The sequence below is a fragment of the Scardinius erythrophthalmus genome, assembly GCF_964197995.2.
Source record: "Scardinius erythrophthalmus genome assembly, chromosome: 14".
Taxonomy (NCBI): domain Eukaryota; kingdom Metazoa; phylum Chordata; class Actinopteri; order Cypriniformes; family Leuciscidae; genus Scardinius; species Scardinius erythrophthalmus.
This window is the reverse complement of record NC_138234.1, coordinates 24,644,754-24,672,749: the sequence shown is the minus strand read 5'-3', so window position 1 is coordinate 24,672,749 and position 27,996 is coordinate 24,644,754. Positions and strand designations below refer to the sequence as shown.

The following is a 27,996-nucleotide window of genomic DNA, read 5'->3' as shown; positions in this document are numbered from 1 at the left end:
CCAAACACGTTTTAGTCACACTGGCACGAAAAAAGGTTTCAAAATGCGACCTTAAACACAACTTTCCTAATACCTTCCCCTCGGGGGAATCCCTGCTGCCATTTTGAAGTGTCTTCAACTTTGTTAAGTAGGCAAGGGAAGTTTATTTGGACCCATCGACCCCTCGATTTTGACTGAGGGAGCGAGTCTACTCAATATGTATAAGGTGCATTCCTAATTACCGTAGATTTCAGCTTGTACCACCTGACCTCTGCAGATTTATTTAGGCGTTGATATTGTTGCCATAGAAACAAATTATTTCCAGTCCGAGAACGTAACTTCTTGTCATCTCGAAATTATGGTAATTACGACATGGCGTGAGCGCAGCAACACTTCATAGACCACAATGCAACACGGTTGTGAAGTCACAGCAGATCGTGCTTAATTTACCCCCACCCCACATAACTCTAGTGTATGATATTGGAGTTATTTTAACATTTAACCACATACGTAACCAACATACTTGTAGCTACCTTAAGCTGACTGTTTACAGTTATAATTATTGTATTATCATTTTTGTTTGTGTCATTTTTTATATTTTCTGCAACAGCCCAAGCATACAAACAGACCAATAGAAAACTAACTCATAATTACATTTTTGTCCAGGAATGCTCTGTTATAAATAATGATAAAACATTAATTTTGCTGATGAGTACGCAAACTGAAGGTGCGTTTAGGGCTCATTAGATAATTCCAAAGTCCTCTAAGGCCTTGACAAGGACAGTGTCTTTCACATCGGTGAAGACTTTGTTGATGTTTTTGGTGTCCGTGGCGCAGGTGAAGTGAGGGAAGATTTGTTTGGAGATCTTTGTCTCGTAGGAAACTGCATTGTTTATATATAAACTTTGGATGAAATCCATGGCATCTTGAGCGTCCCGACGTTTACCTGAAGATGGCATCAAACCACAGAGGAAAGGAAAGGAAGAGTCAATCAGGTATGATAAACAAGAGATTATGCTGCCTTTCACTTTGATTGAATGTGCACCAAACTACCTTCAAATCCAGGAAAGTATGTTTTTAGATCTGAGAACTGAATCTTTTCAGCCAGGATGTCGATTTTGTTCAGGAACAAGATGATAGAGGAATGAGCAAACCACATTGAGTGGATGGTCGTGTAGAACAGTGACAAGCTCTCTTTCATACGGTTCTGTAGCCAAAAAGAGTAAGAGTACAAAGATTAAGAAATTGATCAATTTTACACTGGAAGGACAGGAGAGATATTAGGAAGCATACATCCTTGTTATTCTCCTCCAGAAGTTGGTCGTACTCGCTGATGGAGGCTAGAAATATGAGCGATGTCACATTTTCAAAGCAATGGATCCACTTCTTTCTCTGTCCTCTCTGACCACCGACATCTACAATCCTGAAAAGACAGACAGATCAGAAATCAAGTTTAAGCCCATCCACTTTTATATTTCATCTGGTGTGGTGAATTTGCACCAGGCCTAGATTTGTCCCCAAATTCTGTTCCTTATTCCTTTATCACATTTCTTCTGAATTAGATGGCTTCTCACCTTGATTTTTTATTCACAGAAACACTAGGGACTAAACAAGGTAATTAACAAGACACTGGGGGGTATTCCAGAAAGCAGGTTATGTGACATACCCGGATATGTTTAAGGGTAAGTAAGCGAACAAACCCAACTTTCGGTTCCAAAAACGGAGGTAATTTTCAGGGTATGTAAGTAGCCATAGCAACTTCCTCTCTGAACATAACCAGAGCAGGTTCTGTTCCAGGGAAGAAGAAAGAAGTAGGGTGCTTCTCAATACTCAAATTGATGCTTCCTCACTGCTCTGTCCACCAGCCCGTGACTCGGAAACTCATCGGACACAGCCATCTTTAAGGGCATCTCAATTTTTTAATTGCACCACGAGGAGGCAAGAAACGAGGAGCGAGGAAGCTTCCTGAGGAGTCATGAGCGAGGATACACAGGTGCATCCTTCCCTGGCATCCTAAGGGGGTGGAGCTAAGAGGCAAGGAAAGGAAATGAGGATGCACAAATAAGAAATGAGAAGCACCCATAGTATGGCAGACTTTTTCTTAGCGTCCGTTTCCATGGTGACTCGTCGATTCGCTGCTCTGTTGAGAACATTTTGTGTGTTAACAATGAACATACTCTGGGTTGACTGAACTTACTCCCGGATATGTTTTTGGAACCCGCATACCTCGAGTAGTATGGAAGTAAAATAATCTCAAATGTTTTTGAAACAAAAAGCCTGTTGAATTGCACTACTTGAAAAATAATAGGCATTGCATTAACCATGCTTGCATTTTAATGCATTGTATTTTTAGGGCTTGCATTTTTATGGGCTGAAATTCAACATGGTTGAATATTTAAGCTGTGAATATTTCAATTAAAAACATTTCAAACACATTTTCATTATTAAAAATTCAATAATCCATATTCACCTTTCATATTTCACTTCCAAAATATTCAAACTGTTTAAAAATACAACCTATAATATTCAACAGGCATTTTTCGGCCCATTTTATTTCGCTTCCACAAATTCAGTGGTTCAAATTCGACAGTAAATTCAATGGAACTGCAGGAAAAGCAATAGATTATCGAGCATACTATCCATCTGCTGTTAGTCAATCCCACCAGCAGGTGGTGCAAAAGCGCGTGTTGTTGACGAAGACCAGCAACTGTTAGAGCAAGCCATTCATTCATTAAACTCATTTAACAGCAATGTAAGTGTATTTGTGATTATTATGACGGCGGTTGTATGTTAAATTCAGTGTCTTCACGGTTACTTTCCCTGTGTAGCCTACAATCATCTTTCTCTACCGTGAACAAGATTATACGTTAATGTTATCCCCGATGCGGATACGCAGATCCAATGTTACATTTTTGAGGTTGACGTATATTTCTCTTGGTTGTTTAGTTGCCTTAACTTTATATTGTGGCGATGTGCTGCATGCAAGCTATTAGGGTTTCCCTCAAAACGTCAGGATTCCCCTGCTGGACATATAAAACGCTTAACGTAGCTTAATGGACTAATTGTGATATAAAAGACCAAACTCGCAGGCAAGCAGATTGACTCAGAATAACGCACAAAGTTTAATGCTGAGCGTTTCCCAGTGATAGACTGGCATAAAGTTGGCTTGACGTTGGACATTCGCACATTTAGGGACCGTCTCAAAAGTGTATACGTCTTTGGTATACACGTTTCAAACTTCAATATCATTTGAATAGAACGACTTACAGTCATAAAACCAACTGTAAAGTGTTCATGTAGTGTCAGGCATAATGCGCACCCTTTGGATTTTTTATATTTATTCAAATAAATTAAAGTTTGCTATTGAAGTTAGAAACGTGTATGCCAATGTTGTATGCAAGTTTTGAGACGGTCCCTAAATGTGCGAATGTCCAATGTCAAGCCAATTTTACATTTAGGCTACATTTAGTCATTTATTTAGCAGACGCTTTTATCCAAAGCGATTTACAGTTAAACTAACAATAGGAGGACAACAGCAAGTACTATGACTCTTCCCAGTTTAAGCTAATGCAACGTACTACTCTCTCTCTCTCTCTCTCTCTCTCTCTCTCTCTCTCTCTCTCTCTCTCTCCACACACACACACACACACACACACACATATATATGTGTGTGTGTGTGTGTGTGGAGAGAGAGAGAGAGAGAAGAGAAAAGAAAGTGTTAATGATCAAGTGTTGATTTTATGCCAGTATATCACGAAACGCTCTGCATGAAACTTTGCGCGTTACGTTCATATTCTTAGTCCCTACAGCCTACATCCCCATAAAGGTGCGAGTTTGGTCTTTCATATCACTGTATTAGTCCATAGCGTTTTGCCCCGACGGAAGGGGAATCCTTGAGTGTGAGGTATTGAGGGAAACGATTATAATCCTGTTCATGTAGGTAGAGAAAGCTGATAACATGTAGGCTACAAAATGTAACAATGAAGTTATTGAATGAAACATAAACACAGCTTTTGTGTCTTTATCATCTTTTCCGCATATATATACTGATACGGGTAATCATTTTCATTTTATGAATGAATGGCTTGCTCTAAATGTTGCTGGTCGTCGTCAACAACACGCGCTTTTGCACCTCCTGCTGGTGGATAGTATGCTCGATAATCTATTGCTTTTCCTGCAGTTCCGTTGAATTTACTGTCGAATTTGAACCACTGAATTTGTGGAAGCGAAATAAAATGGACCGAAAATTGCCTGTTGAATATTATAGGTTGTATTTTTAAACAGTTTGAATATTTTGGAAGTGAAATATGAAAGGTGAATATGGATTATGGAATTTTTAAGAATGAAAATGTGTTTGAAATGTTTTTAATTGAAATATTCACAGCTTAAATATTCAACCATGTTGAATTTCAGCCCATAAAAATGCAAGCCCTAAAAATACAATGCATTAAAATGCAAGCATGGTTAATGCAATGCCTATTATTTTTCAAGTAGTGCAATTCAACAGGCTTTCTGTTTCAAAAACATTTGAGATTATTTTACTTCCATAGAGTAGACAAGGTTTGGGATAATCAACCGAGAGTTCAGGGTATGTTTGACTGTAAGATAACCTTGCTTTCTGGAATACACCTCAGGAATATGTGGGGATGTTGATAGACTAAATCTACTCCATCTATGTTTTGATCATCGTTCTGATGTTCCAACGATAAAAGTTTTGTGAAAAAAATGAAAAATCCTGGCGCTGCCTGGCAACTTAAAAAAAAAAAAAACGCTGGGGAAAGAGTTAAACATACATTTAAAGGTATATTTCAAGTAAAAAAAAAGTATACCTACTTAGGAACATAGTAGTCTACTTAAAGTGCAAAAGTAATATATATATAGTAAACTGTAAGTATGATGTTAAGTTCACTTCAAGAAAACTTACAAGTATACGTGCAAAACTAGTAGTTTACTGAGAGTATACTTCAAAGTGTACTTTCATAAACTAAAAAAATGTGCAACAAGTATTTACCGTAAATAGTAAACTATTTACTTAAAAAGTTCACTGTGTAAATGATTAAATGTAATTGTAAACTAGTTGTGTACTCAAAGTTTACTACTTTTACACTTAAAGTATACCTAAAAGTTTACTATATACACTAACAAGTGGGCCAATTTAATCCTTAGTACTGAAATAGTCCACATACAAGTATACATACTAGTACATTGATATCAGTATACTTACTACTTAAAGTATACTTAAAATATATTTGAACTTTACTTAAGTATTCTTTCAAAAAATTAGTATATATTAATTTTATAAAGTGGAAACCGTGATACATTGTCATTATTGTGTTATAAAATGACTCATAACGTGATTTTGGTCATATTGCTCACCTCTACTTCCACAGAAGAAAGTAAGTCATGATAGTTTCGGGTGAACTGTCTCTTTCAGTGCCCACATAACTTATAATGTTGAGACAGGTTTTTCATTGCCGTACCTGAGAGTCATCTTCTCCAATTCAAAGCAATAGTCTACGATGCCGGAAGTGGGGAATCTGACTTGAAGAACATCTTGATTTGTTGGGATGTAGCCTTCGGCTGTGATGCGATCCAAGTCACTAATAAAGCTTTAAGAAACACGTAATTCAGACACTTTTACTGAAAACCATACCATGTGCCGGGAATTGGTTATGAAGGCATTGTTTGCATAATTATTTGCATATGATTCATAGACAAACATGAAGGAAGTAATAGCAATAAAGAAGCAATAAAAGACAGGAATTGTCTTGAACACACTTACTACTTAGTGGAGTCTAGTAGCTGATACTCTCTGCGCCGTCCATAGCAGACCTTAAAGCCTTGGTCTTCCCATAGGTGACGAATAGCCTCTACGTAACTTCTCTGCAGCTGCGTTATCTGATGTATGTCCTGATCCTGGAACCGCTGGGCATAAATCTACAGATATCACAGAACTCATGAGACTGCAAATTCAATTACAGTGCAAGATCTTTATTAAAAAGCGTCCCTATTATGCTATTTTAAAGGTTCCTAAATTTCTCCTCCAAAAAAGGTTTACATGCATCCAAGGTCAAAAACTTGAATTTTTCTTATAATACATTGCAGCATCTCCTTTTTCTCACGGTGTCTGAAACGGTTCAATAAAGGATTCGGTCTTTCTAAACCCATCCTTTCCTCTGATTGGTCAGATGGCCCAGTTTTATGTGATTGGTCTACTCTGCTCTGATTGGTCAGATGGCCCAGTCTGTTTTGATTGGTCTGTTGTGATTGTCTACTCTGGGGAGCATGATTCTGTTGTGTAGTAAACTTATATTTGCTTTTTAAATTTTTGTTGTATTGTGCACTACTTGGCCTATGGAAGTAAAATAATGACATGTTTTTGAAACAAAAAAGCTTGTTGAATTGCACTACTTGAAAAAATATGCATTGCATTAACCCTGCTTGCATTTTAATTCATTGTAATTTTAGGGTTTGCATTTTTATGGGCTGAAATTCAACATGGTTGTATATTTAAGCTGTGAATATTTCATTTAAAAACATTTCACAAACATTTTCATTTTTAAAAATTCAATAAACCATATTGACTTTTCAGATTTCACTTCCAAAATATTAATTCTGTTTAAAAATACAACCTATAATATTCAACAGGCAATTTTCGGTCCATTTTATTTTGCTTCACAAATTCGGTAAGTATTTGTGATGATTCGCAGGGCCAGTATATATATGGAAAAGCTGATAAAGACACAAAAGCTTACATTTAAGTCTTCACATTTAGTTTTGCACATGTAAGCAGCTTTCTCTACCGTGAACGAGATTATAATGTTATTCCCTGATGCTGATGTCCAGATAAAACGTTTTTCTTAGTGTTATTATATATGTATAAATTATTTAATAATTACTATTTTTATAATATTTTATTATTTATCTATAATAATAATAAAAAAATATTTTTTTTTTTAATTTTTTTACATTTGTAATTTATTAACATTTGCCAAACCCACTACTACCCACAGGATAGTTGATATAAAATGGCCCTCATGAATCTCACACTAGGCCTCTTGATTACCTCATTCTGTGGGTTGGAGTAGGGGATCTTTAGCGTGTTCATGGCTTCTGTTATTGCTCTCATAGCTTGGAAGATATTCTGATAAACCACTTTAGAGTAGCTACGCCTCTCGTCAGTTGAGAAGCCCTTGCCATGAATAATCCTCATCTGCTTCGTAAACGTTGTCTTTCCGCTTTCTCCCGTGCCTAAATGAAAGCAAAACGTATGTCTTTTTAATTTTTTTTGGTAATTTCTTTTTCATTTTTCATTAATTTAATTGTCTTTTCAGAAAGCTCAGTGCTGAGTGTGTTTTGATATTTCTTCCTTAAGTTTTATGAATTTAGAAAATACACAGATGAGCTATTACATTATGACAACCTACCTAATAACCTGTAGGACCTCATTTAGGACCTAAAGGAGCGAGGCATTGATTCGACGAGGTGGCGAAATGTCTCCTGGGGTATCTGGTACCATAATGTCAACAGCAGGTCCTCCAGTTCCCATTCATTGCAGGGCGGTGGTGATGTAGCGCAAACCTGCTTTTCCAAGTCGAACTACAAATGTTCGATTGGGTAAATGTCAGGTGAACTTGGAGGCCAAGGCATTAACAGTGGTTCCTCGAACCACACCTTGACGATTCAAGCAGCGTGGCATGGCGCATTATCCTGTTGGTAATGGCCATCACCAGCAGGGAACACAGTTGCCATAAATGGGTGCACTTGGTCCGCAACAATGTTCAGATACCTGACAGCTGTCAGGGATTGAGCTATTGGGAAGGAAACATCGGCCACAGCATAACACCGCCGCCTCCGGCCTGTGTCCGCCCAACAGTGCATCCAGGTGTCATAGCCTCTGTTGGATATCGGTGAATCCACACTCGGCTGTCGACGTGATGCACCAGGAATCTTGATCCGCAAGACCAGGCCAATTTATTCCAATCATCCAATCTCGATGATCTTGGGCCCATTTCATGCGTTGTTGGTGATTGCGTGCAGTTAGCATGGGGACCCGGCTGGGTCGTCAACTACACAGGCCCATACGCAGAAGGCTGCGATGAACTGTGTGCTGTGACACATTGCCGTGGTCACCACTGTTGTAGCTGCCGGTGATATGTTGCACTGTGGCCCTGTGGTCGCTGTGAACCATGCACGACAGTCTCTGCCCCCCTCTGGCATCAATGAGCTGTGGACGACACACAGCTGGATGACGGTTCATCGTTTGGCCATTGTTGCACCACTTTTCATATCTGCTCACTACAGTGGCACATGAACAACCCACAAGGCGATCAAAGTTCTGAGGCACCATGCCATTATAATTTGTCCTTTGTCAAACTCCCTGACACCGAACACTCTACTGACTAATACGCTAGTGGTATATACAGTGCATCCGGAATGTTTTCACTGCGCTTCACTTTTTCCACATTTTGTTACGTTACAGCCTTATTACAAAATGGATTAATTATTTTCCTCAATTCTACAAACAACACCCCATAATGAAAATGTGAAAGAAGTTTGTTTGAAATATTTGCAAATTTATTAAAAATAAAAAAATCACATGTACATAAGTATTTGTACAGCCTTTGCTCAATACTTTGTTGAAGCACCTTTGGCACCAATTACAGCCTCAAGTCTTCTTGAGTATGATTCTCCAAGCTTGGCACACCAATTTTTGGGCAGTTTCTCCCATTCTTCTTTGCAGAACCTCTCAAGCTCCATCAGGTTGGATGGGGAGCGTCGGTGCATAACCATTTTCAGAACTCTCCAGAGAGGATCAATCGGGTTCAAGTCTGGGCTCTGGCTGGGCCACTCTAGGACATTCACAGAGTTCTCCCATAGCCACTCCTTTGTTATCTTGGCTGTGTGCTTCGGGTCGTTGTCCTGTTGCAAGATGAACTGTTGCCCCAGTCTGAGGTCCGGAGTGCTCTGGAGCAGATTTTCATCAAGGATGTCCCTGTACATTGCTGCATTCATCTTTCCCTCGATCCTGACTAGTCTCCCACTGAGTTCCTGCCGCTGAAAAACATCTCAACAGTATGATGCTGCCACCACCATGCTTCACTGTAGGGATGATGCCCACTGCCAGGTGATGAGCGGTGCCTGGTTTTCTCCAGACATGACGCTTGCCATTCAGGCTAAAGAGTTCAATCTTAGTTTCTCATGGTCTGCAAGTCCTTCAGGTGCCTTTTGGCAAACTCCAGGTGGGCTGTCATGTGTCTTTTCCTAAGGAGTGGCTTCCGTCTGGCACTCTACCATACAGGCCTGATTGGTGGAGTGCTGCAGAGATGGTTGTTCTTCTGGAAGGTTCTCCTCTCTTCACAGAGAAATGCTGGAGCTGGTTCTTGGTCACCTCCCTGACTAAGGCCCTTCTCCCCCGATCGCTCAGTTTGGCCAGGCGGCCAGCTCTAGGAAGAGTCCTGGTGGTTCCAAACTTCTTCCATTTACAGATGATAGAGGCCACTGTGTTCATTGGGACCTTCAATGCTGCAGAAATGTTTCTGTACCCTTCCCCAGATCTGTGCCTCGATACAATCCTGTCTTGGAGGTCTACAGGCAATTCCTTGGATTTCATGGCTTGGTTTGTGCTCTGACATGCACTGTTAACTGTGGAACCTTATATAGACCGGTGTGTGCCTTTCCAAATCAACTGAATTTACCACAAGTGAACTCCAATCAAGTTGTAGAAACATCAAGGATGATCAGTGGAAACAGGATGCACCCAGAGACAATTTATATAAGAGACATGCCACTTCCTCAATCCTCAATACAACTATATAAGGAACCAGGGCTTGACATTAACTTTTTTGCTCACTAGCCAATATGGCTAGTGGTTTTCCAAAGTTACTAGCCACACAGCATTTTTACTAGCCACATTTTTGTTGTTGTGAAATTACCTGATAAAAGTTGACTATGGCGTGCTAAAATTTACTTGAACTAGATTTACAACCCTTTTAAATGTAAAACCACTGTACACACCCAAATCAAGACTACATAAATATATAACAATACTGGTCATTATCATTAGCTCTGATAAGGTTGTGTGTAAAGCTCCTTTTTTTAAATAAAACCATGTATTATGTATTATATGTCGCCACATTGCTCCACCGGCATACGACATAACTCCAGCAGGGCAGCTAGCTGTCTCTTCGATTCTTTGTTGTCGGTCACTAGCGACAATACTCATTGGGGCTGTCAAAATTGCTCAAAAATGACCTTCGAATATTCCCTCTAAAAAAAAAAAACACATAGCTTATAATCGAACTATTCGAACATCTGGTTGCACATTTTGTCAATGACACGCATTACGTCAATAACAGGACAAATTAATACAAAGAGACATAACTACTTGTATAGGTAGTTTATTTAAGTTTAAACATATTTGACAACGTATGACCTACACGAAAACAAGTAAATCAACTAATGGCCAAGACCGCAGACATCACTCACTCTCGCTCGCTCACTCGCAGGCACTCTTTCTCTCTCTCGCCCTCACCCTCAGCACCAAACGCGAATAGAGCGTCTGGCGCGAGTGTAAAGACGCGTTTACGTGCGTCTGGAGGTCTTGCGGCGCGAATGAGGCGTCACGCGCTCTGTGCATAACAGTTTAAATGAACAACAACAATAAGCAAATGTTGAGTGCTGATCAAGAGTTTTGTGCAAGCAATTTAAGGTCGCGACTCTTATATAGCAGGCTTCATTCAGTGATTGAAACAAATATTATTAACATTAATTGAAGTTTTACACTATATATAACCGACATTGAACGCTCCGAGCGAGCTGTGCTGTGGTAAACATGGAACTTTTCCTTGACATGAAACGGTAAATAATCAAACCAGTGAAGCCTGCAGTGCATGAAACTGCTGTATCTAACCTACCTTATTCATGCAATACCTATTCAGTCAGTACAGTAGCCTACACTTCAGTAATGTTTCTGTTTAACGTTAAATAAATTGACCCCTCAGGCAGCGCGCCCACTCGCAAAGCAGACAGCCGCACCTCTGCTACCGCGGGCGTTTTTCCACATTCGAATATTAATTTTCACCTTCGAAATTCTGTTTTTTAAAACTATTCGAATATATATTCGAATTTAGAATATTCGTTGACAGCCCTATGGGAGTTGTAGTGTCGTAGTGTCACACTTATTTCAGATGCCTTTTGAAAAGACTACAATTATTCACCCTGCCAAAGTGGCTAGTTGGAGTGACTGTGTTACCCGCCACGGGCAAAATCCACCCGCATTTGGTGGGTTGGCGGGTGTTAATGTCAAGCCCTGTAAGGAACTATATAAGGAAAACCCGTAACGGCAAAGATGGCGGTTGTATGCACATGTCCCGCCCCTCCCGCTGGAAAGCCAATCATCTGCTTTTAAAAGTCAAGCCGGGAAACATTTAAGCCTATCGTCTGGTTCCACTGACGCATGCGCACAGTTAAGGTTTTGCGACAGCGGAGACTCTCTCTCTCTCTTCGGAGAGACCTGGTCGCGTGCGCGCACTCTCTCTCTCTCTCTTCGGAGCCAGGAGAAAGTGTAAACAAGACTTCACCGTCTCCAAATTAAGCGCTGTCTTGCTCTCTCTCCCGCACACATATTAATCAAAATAAAACGACATTATGGAGCATTACCGCTGGGTGTGAATTGTGCTAAAATACGTTGCCTTATCTTCTCTGAAAAGTGTTCCGCACATTCAGCTGACATAAAATTACTCTCTAAATAAACGAAAAAACCTATCCAGTGATGTAATGTTTTCTGTGTTGACACTAACCTTGTGGGATGTCCATGTCCTAACTGCTGGGATAATCACACAAACGTATGACACGTCCAATTCGCAAACTAATGACTCTTTTGAACCGATTCATGTTAATGAATAGTTAAAACAACTGATCTATACAATACATTGTTATTACTGATGTGCAAACCTGCTTATATTTAAATAAAGGAGAACAATATTGACATTGATTATTGCACAACACCGGCATTCTGGATAGAGACGTAAATGAAGTTGGTGTCGTGAACCCTTGCGCATGCGTAGTAAAGTATAACCTGTGGGGAAAAAGGCGTTTTAAACCTTATTTTGGGGCAAAGTCATCAAACTTTTTCAGCGATTTTTATCATATTTTACTGCTGTTTCTATACATGCAGTTTTTATGTCCCGGTGACCAGTGAAAGTGCAGTTCTGACTCTCTGCCCATTCATTTAGATAGGAGCCTGGTCTTGTTAGTCCGAAATAGCTGCCCGGAGGCGTTGCCAAGATGGCGGCCGAGTGGCACGACTTGCCTAAAAGGACTTTGATGCACCTGAGCTCAATTTTGAGTGTCATGGCAAAGGCTATGAATACTTACAGTATGTACATGTGATTTTTTTTTGTTTTCTATTTTTAATAAAGTTTTCAAATAAACTTCCATTTTGGAATAAGGCTGTAACATAACAAAATGTGGAGAAAGTGAAGCGCTGTGAATATTTTCCGGATGCACTGTATACTGATCTGTGAACTGCACCTGCAGTTTGCCAGGCGTGCTGATTGCTCTAGGCTTGGAGTGGTCATAATGTAATGGCTCATCTGTGTATATGCCTTTGTGTATTGTGTTACAAAAATGCTGTTCCTGCTTAGCAAAGATTTTAAAGTCCCCCTGTAGCCAATAATTTTATCCCTTAACTCATCTTTGATCAACAAGTTACATAATACATATTTTAAAAAAAAATCCTTAAAAAAAAAAAATCACCATGCCTTAAAAACTTGACTGTAAATCTACACCCTTGCCTCATTTAGTGTACTCAGTTCTATGAATATGCAAATTATCCCCGCCTCCACTCACTCGCACCAGCTCAGAGATCCAGTCGTTTATGATCACACGTTGACATCATTGGTTACACGGTAGTTAAAGATGTCAGAAACAACAGCTGATTTCAAACTGCATTTTTGAGACTGTCTTTGTTTCACTGCAGTTTTAAAGGTGCAATGTGTAAAATTTATGAGTATCTATTTTCAGAAATCCATTATAATAAGAGTGGTGTATAAAGACCTTACAAAATGAACCGTTATGTTTTTATTACCTTAGAATGATCCATTTCTATCTACATACACCGCAGATCACCTTACATGTTAAGTCGCCATTTTGCGCCGCCATGTTTCTACAGTAACCCTAAACAGATAAACTTCCCTACAGAGCGTGTTTCGTCACTCTGTTGTTTTAGCTTCTTCTTCGTTGGTGTTTTTAGAGGCAACTTGCACCGTCACTACATTGAATACACACGAAGAAGCATATTTGCGTTAGTAGAAGTAGTAACGAAGTACGATTGTAAGTAGTGAAATTTTAACAAATGGAGGATCACACGTATCATTTTGCACAAGAGCCGACAATCTTCGTTGAAAAGAAGAGACAACACGATGCAGCCAGGCGAAGTCGGGACATATGACGGCATCAATCCCGTTTTAACATCGGTGGGGCTTTTTCCAGATGGAAGATGTTGAAGCAGGAAAAATGTTTTAAAAACGACAGCGAAGTTGCCTGTTTTCTGCTGGACAGGTAAGTTAGTCCAACTTTAGCACTTTCTGTGGCACAGAAACAGTGACAATGGTACACACTCTTGGCTTACATTTCCCATGCTATCTGCCGGTGGCCAAAATTTCTTAATTTTGTAAAGAAACCTTGTTGCTTGACTGGCTACTCACTGCTGTCTTAGACAACAACATGTTTGTTTTGGCCACCATAGCTTCTTCGAATGGGAGGGGTGAGCGGGGGGCTGAGGCGTTGGTTGCAATTCGCAACCAGACCACTAGGTGCCGCTAAAATTCACACACTGTACCTTTAAGGAGAAAATATTCAGCAATGGTGTTGACTTATGAATTTGCACATGGTTTGTCTTAAAGCATATTATAAAAACACCACATAGACATATAAACAACATTAAAAACTTGATGTTCACCACAGTGTAAAAACAGGGTTTTTCTTTTTTTAGGGTAAATATGCAAAGATGATGAGACAAAATAAATCTGAACTACAGTAAATATGCAAAGATGATGAGACAAAATAAATTTGAACTTTTAAAGTAAAGTGTAATTAAATATATAACCTATATAGAGCATATCTACACTATTTCTAGTTGTATAATATTGGTCAACAAAATAGCAATTATTATAATACAGGGTCAACAAAAAGTGTATGATCGTCATTGCATTAGAAAATATAACAAAATATCAAACCAACTGACATTGATTTTAAAGAAAGACATCACAAGCACACTTTTCAAGCACAACATTTCACAAAAAAAGTCATGACACCTGAGTTTAGGGGAACTGACGATAAACATCCACTAAAATCACCAGGAAAGTTATGAGTCACACAGGTCTAATCAGCTCTTGTATAATCACATTTCAGGAAAGTCCCTTAAGAGAAATGGCCCAAAATGGCATTTACTAAAAACAACTTTTCATGCTCTGACTAAATTTACTTAAACTTTCAGAGAAATAATATCAGCAAATAATTTTTTTATGTGTCAAATAAAGTCTTTTTTGTGTGCTTATTTTATACTTTTTGCACATGATGACTTAAAAAGAATCAACGTGTTTATACGTTTTAATAAAATTCAGATTAAAAAAAGAATGACAGAATCATCTCACCTAATAAAAGCAACTTGATTTCTCTCCGTTCTCTTTTCCTCTGCTCTGTAAGGATGTGTTTGATTTCCTTATTTATGGCCATGGCGTTCCTTTCCTCTTCAGACAAGAAATAGGTGAAATATCTACAGCAGCAGTACTGCCCCATTACTCCAACAGAAACTGAGTAAAAACATAAATAAATATAGCCATTCAGCATTAGCCTATATTTCGACCATGTAGTAGGGGTGAATTCAGGTTGTTAGTTTGGGATGGACATTTCGCAATGGCAAAAAGTGACGCAGTCCACCTGAATTCACCCTATTCGTAAGTTCTTAATTAAATGCAAATTTGGCAGTTTGGGTTTCTTGGACTAGCGTGCGGGGAGCTTGGAAATGGAAAACTCTGAGTCGAGTTTGAGCGGAGTAATTACAAAATGTTTTGAGGCGGTAGAGATAGGCCTATAAACCACTCTTAAACAAACCGGTTTTTAGTTTGTAGGCTACGCTGCCAGGTGACACGTTTAAGCCTGTCTAACTCGATATCAGGCCTGTAACCACCATGTGTTGTTCGTATTATTCTTTAGAAAAGGTTGAAAAAATTACATTTTAGGGTGGTCTAGTTTAACAGCGCTCGTCAATATTAAAATGACAAGATGACCAGTAAAATCCAAGAAGGCGGGCTTTACTGTAAACATAAGCAGCGCGCGAATACAGCGCTCTACCGTTTAGTTTTAACGGCCAGTGCGATCCGAGATAGGCTAGCTAAACATTTAATATTTGCCTATTGTTTAACGATATAAATTTTAAATGTACGACGGTAATATTTAGTGAAGCAAACCACACGTTTTGTTTTTAAATTTAGCCGTTTTGAATTGAAAATATAATTTACGTGAGCCCATCAGCATTTTGCAATTTGAAATGTTACGTGACAAAATACATAAACGGAAATGAAATTATTTAACTAGAACTTTAATCCTTAAACCCAAACTAGAACAAGAAAACATTATTTTGTCCCCTACTTACAACAGATATGGCCTAAAATTATTAACTGAGGTATGGAATGGATATTAGGCTACACTTCAAAAACGACATTGAGGTAAACGGCACTCTTGTATGCTTTGTTGTGTGATATTGCTTAGCTAAAATAATGGAATGCATTTTAATTGTTTAATTGTTAGGCTATAGTAAATGAAAGCCATATTACATTAAAAATATATAGGCTATGCACTCTTGCTTAAAATAAGCCAAACTTTTTAACTTTGGCCTGTGTAGATCCTGACATCACCACTAATAGTGTAAAAACAGCTCTACAAGTCTGTAATAAAATGTAAATGAAGTCTCTGACTTGAATGAAAATGTGAAAGCTCTTCTGTGGACAACAAATAAACAGTAAAATATCGGATTTAACAACAGCAAACACTAGGGAAATAGGGGTAACGTTGACAAAGAGAATCGCTCACCTTCATTCACAACAGTAGGCTTTCCATTTTCCTTGAAACAAACAATGTCCGTGGCACCTTGAAGGAGTTTTCCTGAACGCAGTTTTCTGTCAATCACGTCACGTTCGTTCACTTCAGATTAACCAGTTGCACTTCCCGAAAGTCTGACTTTAATGCATGATATGGCAGGTATGTTGCAGAGCAGAAGAGAACCAATGAGAAGTCAGTGGAATGCGCCCTGGCATTATTCCTCCCAGCTTTTATTTAAAGTGACTGACACATCTTTTTAACTAAAAGTAGCTCTTTCCATAGTGTTTATCTGTTTATGTTGATTTATTAGTTACTTGCTAAGGGACAACGGGGCTAGTTGTCACACAGGGAGTCTTAAAAGCTATTGGGCTGGTTGTCACTTTTTTTTTTTTTTTTTTTTTACAATTTATTAATTACAGATTTTTTTTTTTTTTAACAAAACAATGGTTTACTGTGGTTTAAATGATTTATCATATTTTGTTGATTTAAAATCACTTAACTATATAAATGTAGCAGAAAAGTCTATCATAAGCTGTGTTATGGCAGGTTCCCATTGGCCCCGTTTCCTGCGGTTTCAGTGATCTGATCACAAGTGGTCGCTATTTCTTATAGCACCGCTATTTGGGCATGTCACAAAAGTCTTAAACACTTTGTTTACTGAACTGTATATTTTTTCCCCTTGAATGAATGAATGAGGCTTTTATAGCGCTTTCATATGTCCTAGCTACTGTACACCGATTTACAATCATATCAGGGGATCTCTCCTCAACGGGGATCTCTCCTCCCCTTGGCAATAGTGGTGGAAATGAAAAGGGTTTTCTTTGTAGTCAAGACTTCAAGGCATCTTGAGCTTGTTTTGCGCACAGGCCTTATTTAAGCCATTCAACCAAAAAAACCCGATGACTTCGGGACTATGGAACTGGAAATGCTAAAATGCTAACTCTTTTCCAGGTTTTGGCCTACAAAAATGCATCATCCCTGCACCACTCTATTCGAAGGCTCCTTCAAATGGGTCCTTCGTTTCCCGTGCAAAGAAGGATACAACAGTTTGATCCTTCGCCGGCCTTGCCTACCCCAGAATTCATTGTGCGCCAGTGACGACAGGATTTTTTAGAAAGAAATTGCAGAATTACACTTTTAAACATAAGTATTGGGTTTCAACTTACTCAAAAATCTAATGATACAAATGTAAAAAGAAACTTTAAAGCAGTTCAAATTTTGCCATATCTTACTAAGATGTGATTATAGTTTATACTCTTAATTATATACAGAAATGGACCATGGTGAACATATTTAGACAGTTTGTGAACACTGTTTTGTTTTCAGACAGTTTAATATAACTTTCAAAAAAGTCCAGTACAAATGTTAAAGTCATTCATAGGCAGCTGTCACAATTGCTTGGCGATGAACAATCCTCCGACCGTACCATTTAAAGGGTAAGTTCGGTATTTTACACTTAAAGCCCTGTTTACATATCGTTTCTGATGAAATAGAACGGTTAAGATTAAAATTTTGACACATGCTGCTGTCCCGAGAATTTTAGGTTTCTTTCGCTTTCCCCCCCACCTCCAGAATGGGTGTATAGGTGCACTCGAACATATCCTTCCTAAAACGCATTAAACTTTCGTTTACAAAGAGATGAAACTCACCGAGTGGTCAGGGGTGTTCACTGATATGCTCATACAAAAATCACTGCAAAATATGCTTTCCAACAGGTTTTATCGTAGTTTTTGTCCAACTCCATTGACTTGAATTGAAAGAGCTGTGTGAGGTACGGTATTACTCCGCCGCTTCTTCTTCTGCTTCTTCTGTGTATTCAATGAAATGCCAGTGATTTGCTTGCAATTGGCAAAGGTGCATTATCGCCACCAACTGGGCTGGAGTGTCTATTATTCAAGCTCTCAACGGAAGAATCTACGGGTGTGAGACGTTTGGAAAAATAGATCCACAGTTTTACAACGAATGGTAAAACACCTGTTGGAAAGCATCTTTTGCAGCTATTTTTGTGTGAGCATATCAGTGAACACCCCTGACCACTCAGTGAGTTTCACGTCTTTGTAAACGAAAGTTTAATGCGTTTTAGGAAGGATATGTTCGAGTGCACCTATACACCCATTCTGGAGGTGGGGGGGGGGGGGAAGCGAAAGAAACCTAAAATTCTCGGGACAGCAGCATGTGTCAAAATTTTAATCTTAACCGTTCTATTTCATCAGAAACGATCTGTAAACAGGGCTTTAAGTGTAAAATACCGAACTTACCCTTTAACAATGCTCATTCAGACCTTCGTGGCCTTCGTAGAATTGAAGTCTGTGCCCTTTTGAAGGATGCAGCCTCTTGTTCCCAAATCATATCAAAGGTTTGTTTAAAATGAACAAATCGGTCATGATCGACCCAGTACCAATAGCAACTACAGGTCAGTAGTAGCAACTTTTAAATAGTTACTAGCAACAATTAAAATATTTTGGTACAATAAAATATTAGTTATATACATTGATTAAAATGAGAACACATTTTCTAGACCTGTTTACGTGTACACAATAATAATAATAATAATAATACAGTATATAATAATAATATAATGTTTTCAAATACATGAATCAAAAATAACCATTATTCCATTCTTCCATTATTGGAATGGAAGGTTTCCAATAAAGAAACCCTCATTGATGTTAGTGAAATTCAGAATTGTCACATCACTATTTCATTTTACAGTATGTTGAATATATAGCCTAGGCAATGAGGTAATAGATATACAATAGATCTGCTTCTGCAAATGGACCCCAAAAGTGTGAGTATGTAAATATATATTATTTTTTAACAAAAGTTTAGTGAAAAAACCTTAATTACATTTCTTTCACGCATGCTCTGTCATCAATAATGTTAAAACGTTGATCATGCAAACGTTGCTTTATAAAATAGTAGTGTCTTTGAATTCAGATTGATTGTCATTGAGATCAAGACTGAGTGAGTGCAACTTAAGGTGTGTTCTGGGCTAATAATAGCACTTTATATATTGTTAAACTCACTCAAACACTTCATCAGGACAATGTTTTTCACATCGTTGCATAGTATATGGCCGTCAATGTAGTCCGTGGCACAGATGAAATGAGAGTAAATGCATTTGGAGTTCTCATTGCTAACTGCTTTCTGTGTATATAACTTTCTGATGAACTGCTTGACATCGTAAATGTCCCAGTTGTTGCCTTAAGGTGGCGCCGACCCACAAAGGAAGGTAAAGGAAGAGTGAATCAGGTACAACAAAGAAAATCACACAGATAATGCAGCCTTTCCTTTCATTAAATGTGCACCAAAATACCTTCAAATTCAGGAAAGTATGTTGTAAAATCCGAGAGCCGAATCTTCTCGGCCAAGATGTCCATTTTGTTCAGGAACAGGATGATAGAGGAATGAGCAAACCATGTTGAGTGGATGGTGGTGTAGAACAGTGACAAGCTCTCTTCCATACGGTTCTGTAGCCAAAGAGAGGAAGGGTACACAGATTAACATATGTATTACACAGGAAGGACAGGAGACATATGAGAACAAACTGACATAAGAGGTAATAGAGTGCAACATTGCTCGTCCCCTTTAGTTTTTCATTCATTTTTCCCAAAGGGATTTTAAAATAGTCATTGTTAAAGAGTTATAAGCCATGAACCAAGCCAACTTGTAATGAGATGAATCACAACAATAGAAACTTTGATCTGAAGCAAAAAAGTTTTTGAAAACTGGACCAAATACAAAGGTACAAGACTGAATTTAACTGTTTTTGTGAGGAAAAGAACTACAATCCCATGAAGCATTGCGAACAGCATAGTAGAATTAAAAATGATGGAGAAATATAAAACTACTCATTTACATATGTTGATTATATGTATAAAAACAATACATTTTAAATGTATTGTAAAATATACATACACACATATATATATATATATATATATATATATATATATATATATATATATATATATATATATATATATATATATATATATATATATATATATATATATATAAAGCATTTAAAGTCACGAACGTGCATCACAGAACAGAGCAAGGCGAACATTTGTGCTTATAAAACTTAAACTTTTTTATTTATTTTTGAAATGACCGATCGTTTCGCTAGATAAGACCCTTATTCATCGTCTGGTATCGTTTAAAGCCCTTTGAAGCTGCACTGAAACTGTCATTTGGACCTTGAACCGTTTGGGTCCCAATGGAATCCATAATATGGGGAAAAATCCTGGAATGTTTTCATCAAAAACCTTAATTTCTTTTCGACTGAAGAAAGAAAGACATGGACATCTTGGATGACATGGGGGTGAGTAAATTATCAGCAAAAGTTTTTTTAAAAGTGAACTTCTCCTTTAATGTAGTATTTATTGTCTCCGAATACTGTTTTAGAATGTTACAAGTTGAGGAATTCCGATGAGGAAAAGAAAGTAATTTCTATTCTCAGAACAAACATAAAACAAACACAACAGAACTATATATAATATAGTATATAATCAGGGGTGCACAGATGCGCATGCATGGTAAAAATAAACGATGAGCAGGAGAAAACGTGTAAGGAAGCGCTTTTGAGTTCCAACATTTTTGGGGACAGGGACAAGTTTACTGGAGTAGGATTTTTTTGGTAAGATAGCAATCATGATGATAAGTGTGTTCATTAATTATTAGGGGTGCAATGGATGGCAGTTGATCAGTGATTCGTTTGGACCAGGCCCAACCGTTCGGCCATGCATGTCATTTGTGGATTAACCGTTACGTTTAATCATCATAGAGTGACAGTTTATCAGTTGGATGTGTTTTGTCTTGCCAGTTTACACATTCAAACAATTTTAAACTCGAAAGAAGTTGGGATTTGCGCGCGAACAGAGAGAGAGAGAGAGTGGTGCATTTCAGACAGCGATCAAACACTGAATTGATTCCTCTTCCTCGTTTACTTGTGCTTGAACAGACACATACACACAAAATGATGTCAAAATACCCGTCTTGCCAAGTATTCTCTCGGTTATGTAATAAGTGAACAGTTAAGAACGAAACCAGATGTGTGCCAGTATATTTGGTCCATGCATTCGGTCTTAAAGTGACAGCAGCATAATATTCCTGCTGATGGCTGTGCCATTAATGTTAATAAAATAAAAAATACAGCTTTAACAAAGATGAACCTGTATTTCATTTCTAAAGTGAACAGATAGTATTATAGTGAGGAGAGCAGTCAGGAGGAAAGTGATGACGACAGCTTGTAGGATAAGTGTGCCGCGTAAAGTACCAAGCAGCATCTTCAGCTTCCTTGAGAACCAGGCCAAAAAAGTTGTGCACCACTGTATATAAAGGCTATTCACATTAGCAAATTTAAACTTAAGTATTTATACTTATTTATTACTTAATTTGATATGCTAGTCCACATAGGAAGAACAGACATGCCAACTATTTACTGACCTGATGCAGACTTAAATACACATAGCTGAAGTGGATTGATCATCTTGGGCTAGAGCGAGGTTTACATAAGGTGATGTGAAAATAAGCGAGGCAGTCTGAAATCTGCCCCAATGGCTCTCAATTAAAGTGCACTGCAGTTCCATTTTTCACCACAGATTTACATAGGAAAATTGTGGGGTGCTGTAGAGCTGGTGAGGGCTCCGAGACCGACTGCCTCGCTTAGTGTCATGATACATGCCTGCCGAATCCATGCGCTAAATTTTAATATATCCTGCTCACTTTAAAACAGACAAGAATCTGAAAAATATTTGTTGCAGAATGCTGAACACTTATATAATTTATTATTGATTCAGTTTCTATAGAGGTTTTGGATGAGTATTTTGGTGCCCTGCACTTGTCGTCTTCTGAAACACATAGTGGCTCACTGGATTTCTTCTAACATTTGATTTTGAGTAAAAAAAAAAAATGACAGTATTTGGGTGAACTGTCCTTTTAAATTCCAGCAGCTTGGTTGGTCATTGGCGTACCTCAGAGTGATCGTGTCCAAATAAATATGCTCCTCTGTGATTCCGTTGGTGGGACATTGGACACGTAGAATGTCTTGATTTGTAGGGATAAAGTCTTCGGCTGTGATGCGGTCCAAGTGTTCAATAAAGCTTTAAAAACATATCCGTTATTATTATCAATAAAAGATGTGACAATAATAATGCAATAACAAATATCACTTTGACTGAAAACCATGTGTGGCGTAGAATTGCTTATGAAGGCATTATTTGCTTAACTAACTTGCATAACATTCATTTAGTAGCATCAGGAAAGGAGAAGACACATGCAGGAAGTCAGTTAAAGACAGGAATGGATAGGAATTGTCTTGAACACACTTACTACTTAGTGGAGTCTAGTAGCTGATACTCTCTGCGCCGTCCATAGCAGACCTTAAAGCCTCGGTCTTCCCATAGGTGACGAATAGCCTCTACGTAACTTCTCTGCAGCTGCGTTATCTGATGTATGTCCTGATCCTGGAACCGCTGGGCATAAATCTACAGATATCACAGAACTCATGAGACTGCAAAAACATTAAAGTACAACATTTAATATTTATTAAATTAGTGCAAGCATGCAGATTTTTTTTTGTTAGTGTATATGTACATGTTATGATAGCAGTAGCGGATGGAGGCCCAAAGTGACAGAAGAAGCCGTTGGTCAGGTTCACGAACACATTTTATTTTTGCCACACGATGAATCTCAATAATTGGGAAACAAAACACAAAAACAGACAAAAAAACTTAAATACAAACTACACCAAACACATAATAAAAATAAATGATATTAACAAGACAAACTCTGACCTGTACGTGCAGCCGCACGACACAAACAGCACTTCCCATCCCCATACTAAATTTCTGGAGCCTTTTTATAGGCCTAACTCCTCCCATGGTCCGGGACATACCATTTGAAAAGGTAATTATATTTCACATAAATCACATATACATATAATAATAACAATAATACATACATCAACTCATATCTGTAGATATACACAACACACACATTATATACACACAAATAATAAAACAAATAACTCATAAAACATTTCTTTTGTAAAGCTATGATGGATGGAACCCCCGGGTGACGTCACACACACGGACGCATTACCAAGATGGTGCGAACACCAAGTATAAATAAACCGGATTTTTAACTGAACAGGTTTGGCAAATGACTCGTCAAATGTGGTAAGTATATTTGTATGACTCTTAACACTGTACTGAATAAATCTTATAAACCAAATAATAATAGTGAGGTGTTTTATTTCTGTACATCAGACAACAATCCTACTATGTTATATACACTGATGTTACATCCACTGATTCCCCATATAACTCACGTAAACCAGGTAATACTAACACACAGGACATAATACACCACAACACACCTTTAAACATACAATAACATCAAATTTTACACAAGTCCGTGTACATATGATTGTCAGTGCCGGCAAACAGACCGTGTTAACATGACGCCGATGTATGTATGAAATGTGCGTGTGTGTGTGCGTGTTCAGTCCGTGCATAGTCACAGGCTTACCCTGTGACATTTCCTCCCCCTTCCCTAGACACCACTCGTGGTGTCCTGGAGAGGAAATCTGCCGTGCAGTTCTCAGAGCCAGTCCGATACAAAACTTCAAAATCAAATGGCTGCACAGCCAGGAACCACCGTGTTATACGGGCATTCGTGTCCTTCATTCGACCAAGCCAAACCAGTGCCCGATGATCAGTCTCCAACTTAAACTTCCTACCCATGAGGTAATACCTAAAAGAGTCTAAGGCCCATTTAACAGCTAGGCACTCTTTCTCTACGGTTGAATACCGTGTTTCTCGTGGAAGGAGTTTTCTGCTGATAAAAGCAATGGGTCTCAAGTGCCCCTGCTCTCCCTGTAAAAGCACAGCCCCAAGGCCAAATTGTGAAGCATCGGTCTGAACTGTAAAGGGTTGTTCAAAATCTGGACTTTGCAACACTGACTCTTTGCACAAAGCATCCTTCAAATCCACGAAAGCACGGTCACAATCTGTCGTCCAATTAAGCTTGTTAGGTTTACTCTTTTTTGTCAGTTCAGTAAGGGCTACGGCCCTCGCAGAGAAGTTTGGGATGAAACGTCTATACCACCCCACCAGGCCAAGGAAGGATCGCACCTGTTTCTTTGTTACAGGCCGCTCAGCCTGTTTAATGGCCTCAACCTTCCCTACCTGAGGGCGTATGATTCCATGCCCCAGCACATGACCAAGGTAGCAGGTCTCCGTCTTCGCTATAGTGCACTTGTCTGAGCGAATGGTAAGTCCAGCATTCTTTATTCGGGTTAACACTTCCTTGAGATGTTCCAGATGACCCTGCCATGTCCTACTATAAATAATGATGTCATCCAAATATGCTGCAGCGAAATTCTCAGTTCCCTGAAGGATCTGATCAATCATCCTCTGAAAGGTCGCAGGTGCCCCATGCAGCCCGAAAGGAAGGACCCGGAATTGATAGTGCCCAAACGGTGTCTTGAATGCTGTAAGCTCTTTGCTATCTGGACTTAAGGGCACTTGCCAATAGCCTTTGCACAGATCAAGAGTTGTAAGATACTTTGCACTACCAAGTTTCTCAATCAAATCGTCCACTCTGGGCATAGGGTAAGGATCAAATTTGCTCACCGAGTTGAGTTTCCTGAAGTCCAAACAGAATCTGAGGGACCCATCTTTCTTAGGTACTAACACGATGGGGTTATTCCACTCACTGAATGATGGTTCTATAACCTCCAGTTTCTGCATCATCTCCAATTCTTGCTTCATGATGGGCAACAGCCTTTCTGGAACTCGGTAAACTGGTTGTCGGATCGGTTTCAAGTCCTTCAAGTAGATGTGATGTTGTACTAGGTCTGTTTTCCCAGGTGTGTCCAGGAACAGTTGGTCAGGTATGCATTCTTGCAATTGATTTCTCTGTTCAGTTGTCAGATGCTGCAGATTTAAAGGGCACTCACTTTGATGAACAGGTAAGTACTGCTCCTCTACTTCGTCCTCCTCCAGCACTGCCCTCACCAAGAGCTCTTTCACGGCTGCCCCTGCTGGTTCTGGCAGTGAAGACGGACTGTGCCACTTCTTCAACATATTGACGTGGAAAGTTTGCAAAGGTTTATTTCTAGATGGCATTTCGATTTCATACATTACAGGACCAACCTTCTTCCTCACCTGGTAAGGACCTTGCCATTTGGCCAACAGTTTGTTCTCTGATGTCGGTAGCAGCAATAACACTTTCTCTCCTGATTGAAAGGTTCGGGACCTGGCCTTCTGGTCGTACCATGCCTTCTGCTTCACTTGTGCCTGTTGCAAGTTCTCTCGTGCTCGGGTAGATGCCAGTTGTAACTGCTCTCTCATTTTGAGGATGTAAGAAAGGGTGTTTTGCTTGGGTAGCTTGCCACTAGCTTCCCAACTGTCTCTCAACACATCCAATGGACCTCGGACCTGGTGAGCAAAAAGTAATTCGAAAGGAGAAAACCCAGTGGATGCTTGGGGAACTTCACGGTAAGCAAACAAAAGGTAAGGCAGCCACTTGTCCCAGTCTTTTCCGGTTTCAGACACAAACTTCTTCAACATGCCTTTTAAGGTCTGATTAAATCTTTCTACCAGACCATCAGTCTGTGGGTGATATGGAGTAGTTCGAACTCTCTTAATGCCCAGTAACTGATAGACCTGCTGCAGAGTGCGACTCATGAAATTGGGACCTTGGTCAGTTAACACTTCTTTAGGGATGCCTACATGCGAGAAGAAGTTTAAAAGTGCAGATGCAATCTGTTTTGAAGTGACCTCTCTCAAGGGGTAGGCCTCTGGGTATCTGGTTGCATAATCACAAATTACCAGAATAAACCGGTTCCCTTTTTGACTTCTCTCTACAGGTCCGACAATGTCAACCCCTATCCTTTCAAAAGGTGTATCAACTGCAGGTATCGGAATAAGAGGTGCCTTTGCAGGTGTTCTGCCAACTGTCAACTGACACTCAGGACAAGTCTTGCAATATTCCTTCACTTCGCCATACATACCGGGCCAATAAAATCGTTTGGAAATTCTCATTTACGTTTTCATGAAGCCCATATGACCTGCCCAGGGAATAGCATGGCTGAGTTCTAACACCTTCCTGCGCTGTGCTTTGGGTACTACTAACTGCGTGCCTTCTTCACTTTGTCTGTAAAGAAGACCCTGTTTCACCAGGAACCTCTCACCATAAAATGAACTCACAGTCTCATCTTTGCCAACTTTCTCAAAGCATGCAGACAACGTGACATCCTCTTTCTGAAGCTGTCCTAGTTCACTGGGTATGACCAAATCTGACTCACCAATCTCAGGTTCTTCCCACTCATACTCTGCCTGTTCTGCGCTATCCATCAAGTCTGCAACCCTTTTTCTGCGTCTGTCCAATCTATCTTCCTCGGACAACCCTTCTTCACCTAAACTTTCTTCTATAAAAAATGGCATCTCCTGAAGGGTGCTATCTACAGAATCTTGGGGTTGGGACACCTGGGTAAACTTTTGAGCCTGCGCTCGAGTAACTACTCCACACCAAGCTGTCTCCTGCACCAAATCTGCTAATATGGGCATATCAGTCCCTAGCAACACTGGATATGGCAGATTCGTGGCAACACCTACGTTCATCAAAAATGGCTGACTGTTAACCTCCAAATACACCTCAGCGGTAGGCAATTCTGACTTGTCTCCATGTACACAACAAACCGTTACAGTCTCTTCAGTCCATGACTCTCTGGGTATATACTGTGACTGTACTAGAGTACGTACACAACCTGTGTCTACCAACGCTGTTAGTGGCTTACCATTCAACAACACTGAAATGATGGGTTCCTTATCTAGGTTAACTACTACCTTAGAGCTGGATTGGGGCACATAACACAATCTGGCAGATTTAGGTTTTCTCAAAGGGCAATGTGGACTAGTATGCCCTGCCTCTGCACAATTGTAACATACTATATCGTCTTTAGACAAAGTCTGGCGTGTAGCTACCGGTAGTGTGGGCTTCAGGTGAGTGGTTTTCAAAATTTGGGCTTGACTTTGAGAGAACGAACTACCCCCTGACCCCACAGACTTACCTCTTGCTGCTGGAAAGATACCAGAATACCGAAAGGTCCCAGAAGATCCTTTCCGCGCTGCTATATAGGATTCTACCAGGTCGGCTGCTTCTCCTCCAGTGCTGGGGGTTCTCTCCTTCACCCAAGTCCTCACCTCTGGATACAGCACCTTCATATACTGCTCCAACACCAAGATCTCCATCACTTCTGTCTTGCTGCTCACCTCCAGCTGGACCCACTTTGAGAACAAGTCCTTTAAGCGGATGTACAACTCTGTCGGGGACTCATCAGAGGCTGTATTTAATGAACGAAATCTCAGTCTATAAGTTTCTGGACTAATCTCATACTTCTTGAGAATTACCTCTTTAACTCTATCATAGTCAGAGGTAAAAGCAGGAGACATGGCGACAAAAGCACTTCTCGCTTTTCCAGTGAGCAAAGGAATCAGATGAACAGCCCAGTCCTCCCTTGGCCACCTGTACACCTCCGCCAGTCTCTCGAACGTAGTCAGAAAATGTTCAACATCATCACTGTCTTGTAGCTTTGGCAACGGAGGCACATGATCCAGCACTCGTGTAACTGGCTGATCTGAACAGGTAGCTTTATGCCTAGTACGCTCCACGTCCATCTGCATCTGCGTGACCTGATGATTGAGGACCTTGTACTGCTGCTCCCGTCGAGCTGACTCTCTCTCTTGCCTCTCGTCCCTCTCCTTCTGGTACTGCAGGAAGGCCTGAAACATCCCTGCCAGGGCTGTCACAGCTGCATCACCTGTGGTGGTTGGAACCTCAGCAGGTTGGAAACTTTCCTCTGGAACACCACCCACTGCACCTTGATCTTCTTCCGTTTCCACA

General features: G+C 39.6%; 2 protein-coding genes across 2 annotated transcripts; both read right to left on the bottom strand.

Annotated features, from left to right (window-relative positions):
- Positions 1-580: 580 nt before the first annotated feature.
- gna15.2 (guanine nucleotide binding protein (G protein), alpha 15 (Gq class), tandem duplicate 2) lies at positions 581-16,199 on the bottom strand. Its single transcript, XM_081383967.1, has 8 exons — positions 16,075-16,199; positions 14,637-14,795; positions 7,046-7,230; positions 5,762-5,916; positions 5,460-5,588; positions 1,273-1,402; positions 1,033-1,186; positions 581-925 (listed from the first exon to the last, which is right to left on the bottom strand). The coding sequence occupies exons 2-8, from the start codon at positions 14,779-14,781 to the stop codon at positions 723-725; spliced, it is 1,101 nt and encodes a 366-aa protein (XP_081240093.1). The 5' UTR covers positions 14,782-14,795; positions 16,075-16,199; the 3' UTR covers positions 581-722.
- A 2,773-nt stretch (positions 16,200-18,972) lies between these two features.
- Positions 18,973-22,925, bottom strand: LOC308702185 (guanine nucleotide-binding protein subunit alpha-14-like; the record flags this gene model as incomplete). Its single annotated transcript, XM_081384852.1, has 5 exons — positions 18,973-19,286; positions 19,400-19,553; positions 22,059-22,187; positions 22,417-22,571; positions 22,881-22,925. 4 exons carry the CDS (start codon positions 22,923-22,925, stop codon positions 19,469-19,471), a joined length of 414 nt encoding a protein of 137 aa, XP_081240978.1. The 3' UTR covers positions 18,973-19,286; positions 19,400-19,468.
- Positions 22,926-27,996: the final 5,071 nt, after the last annotated feature.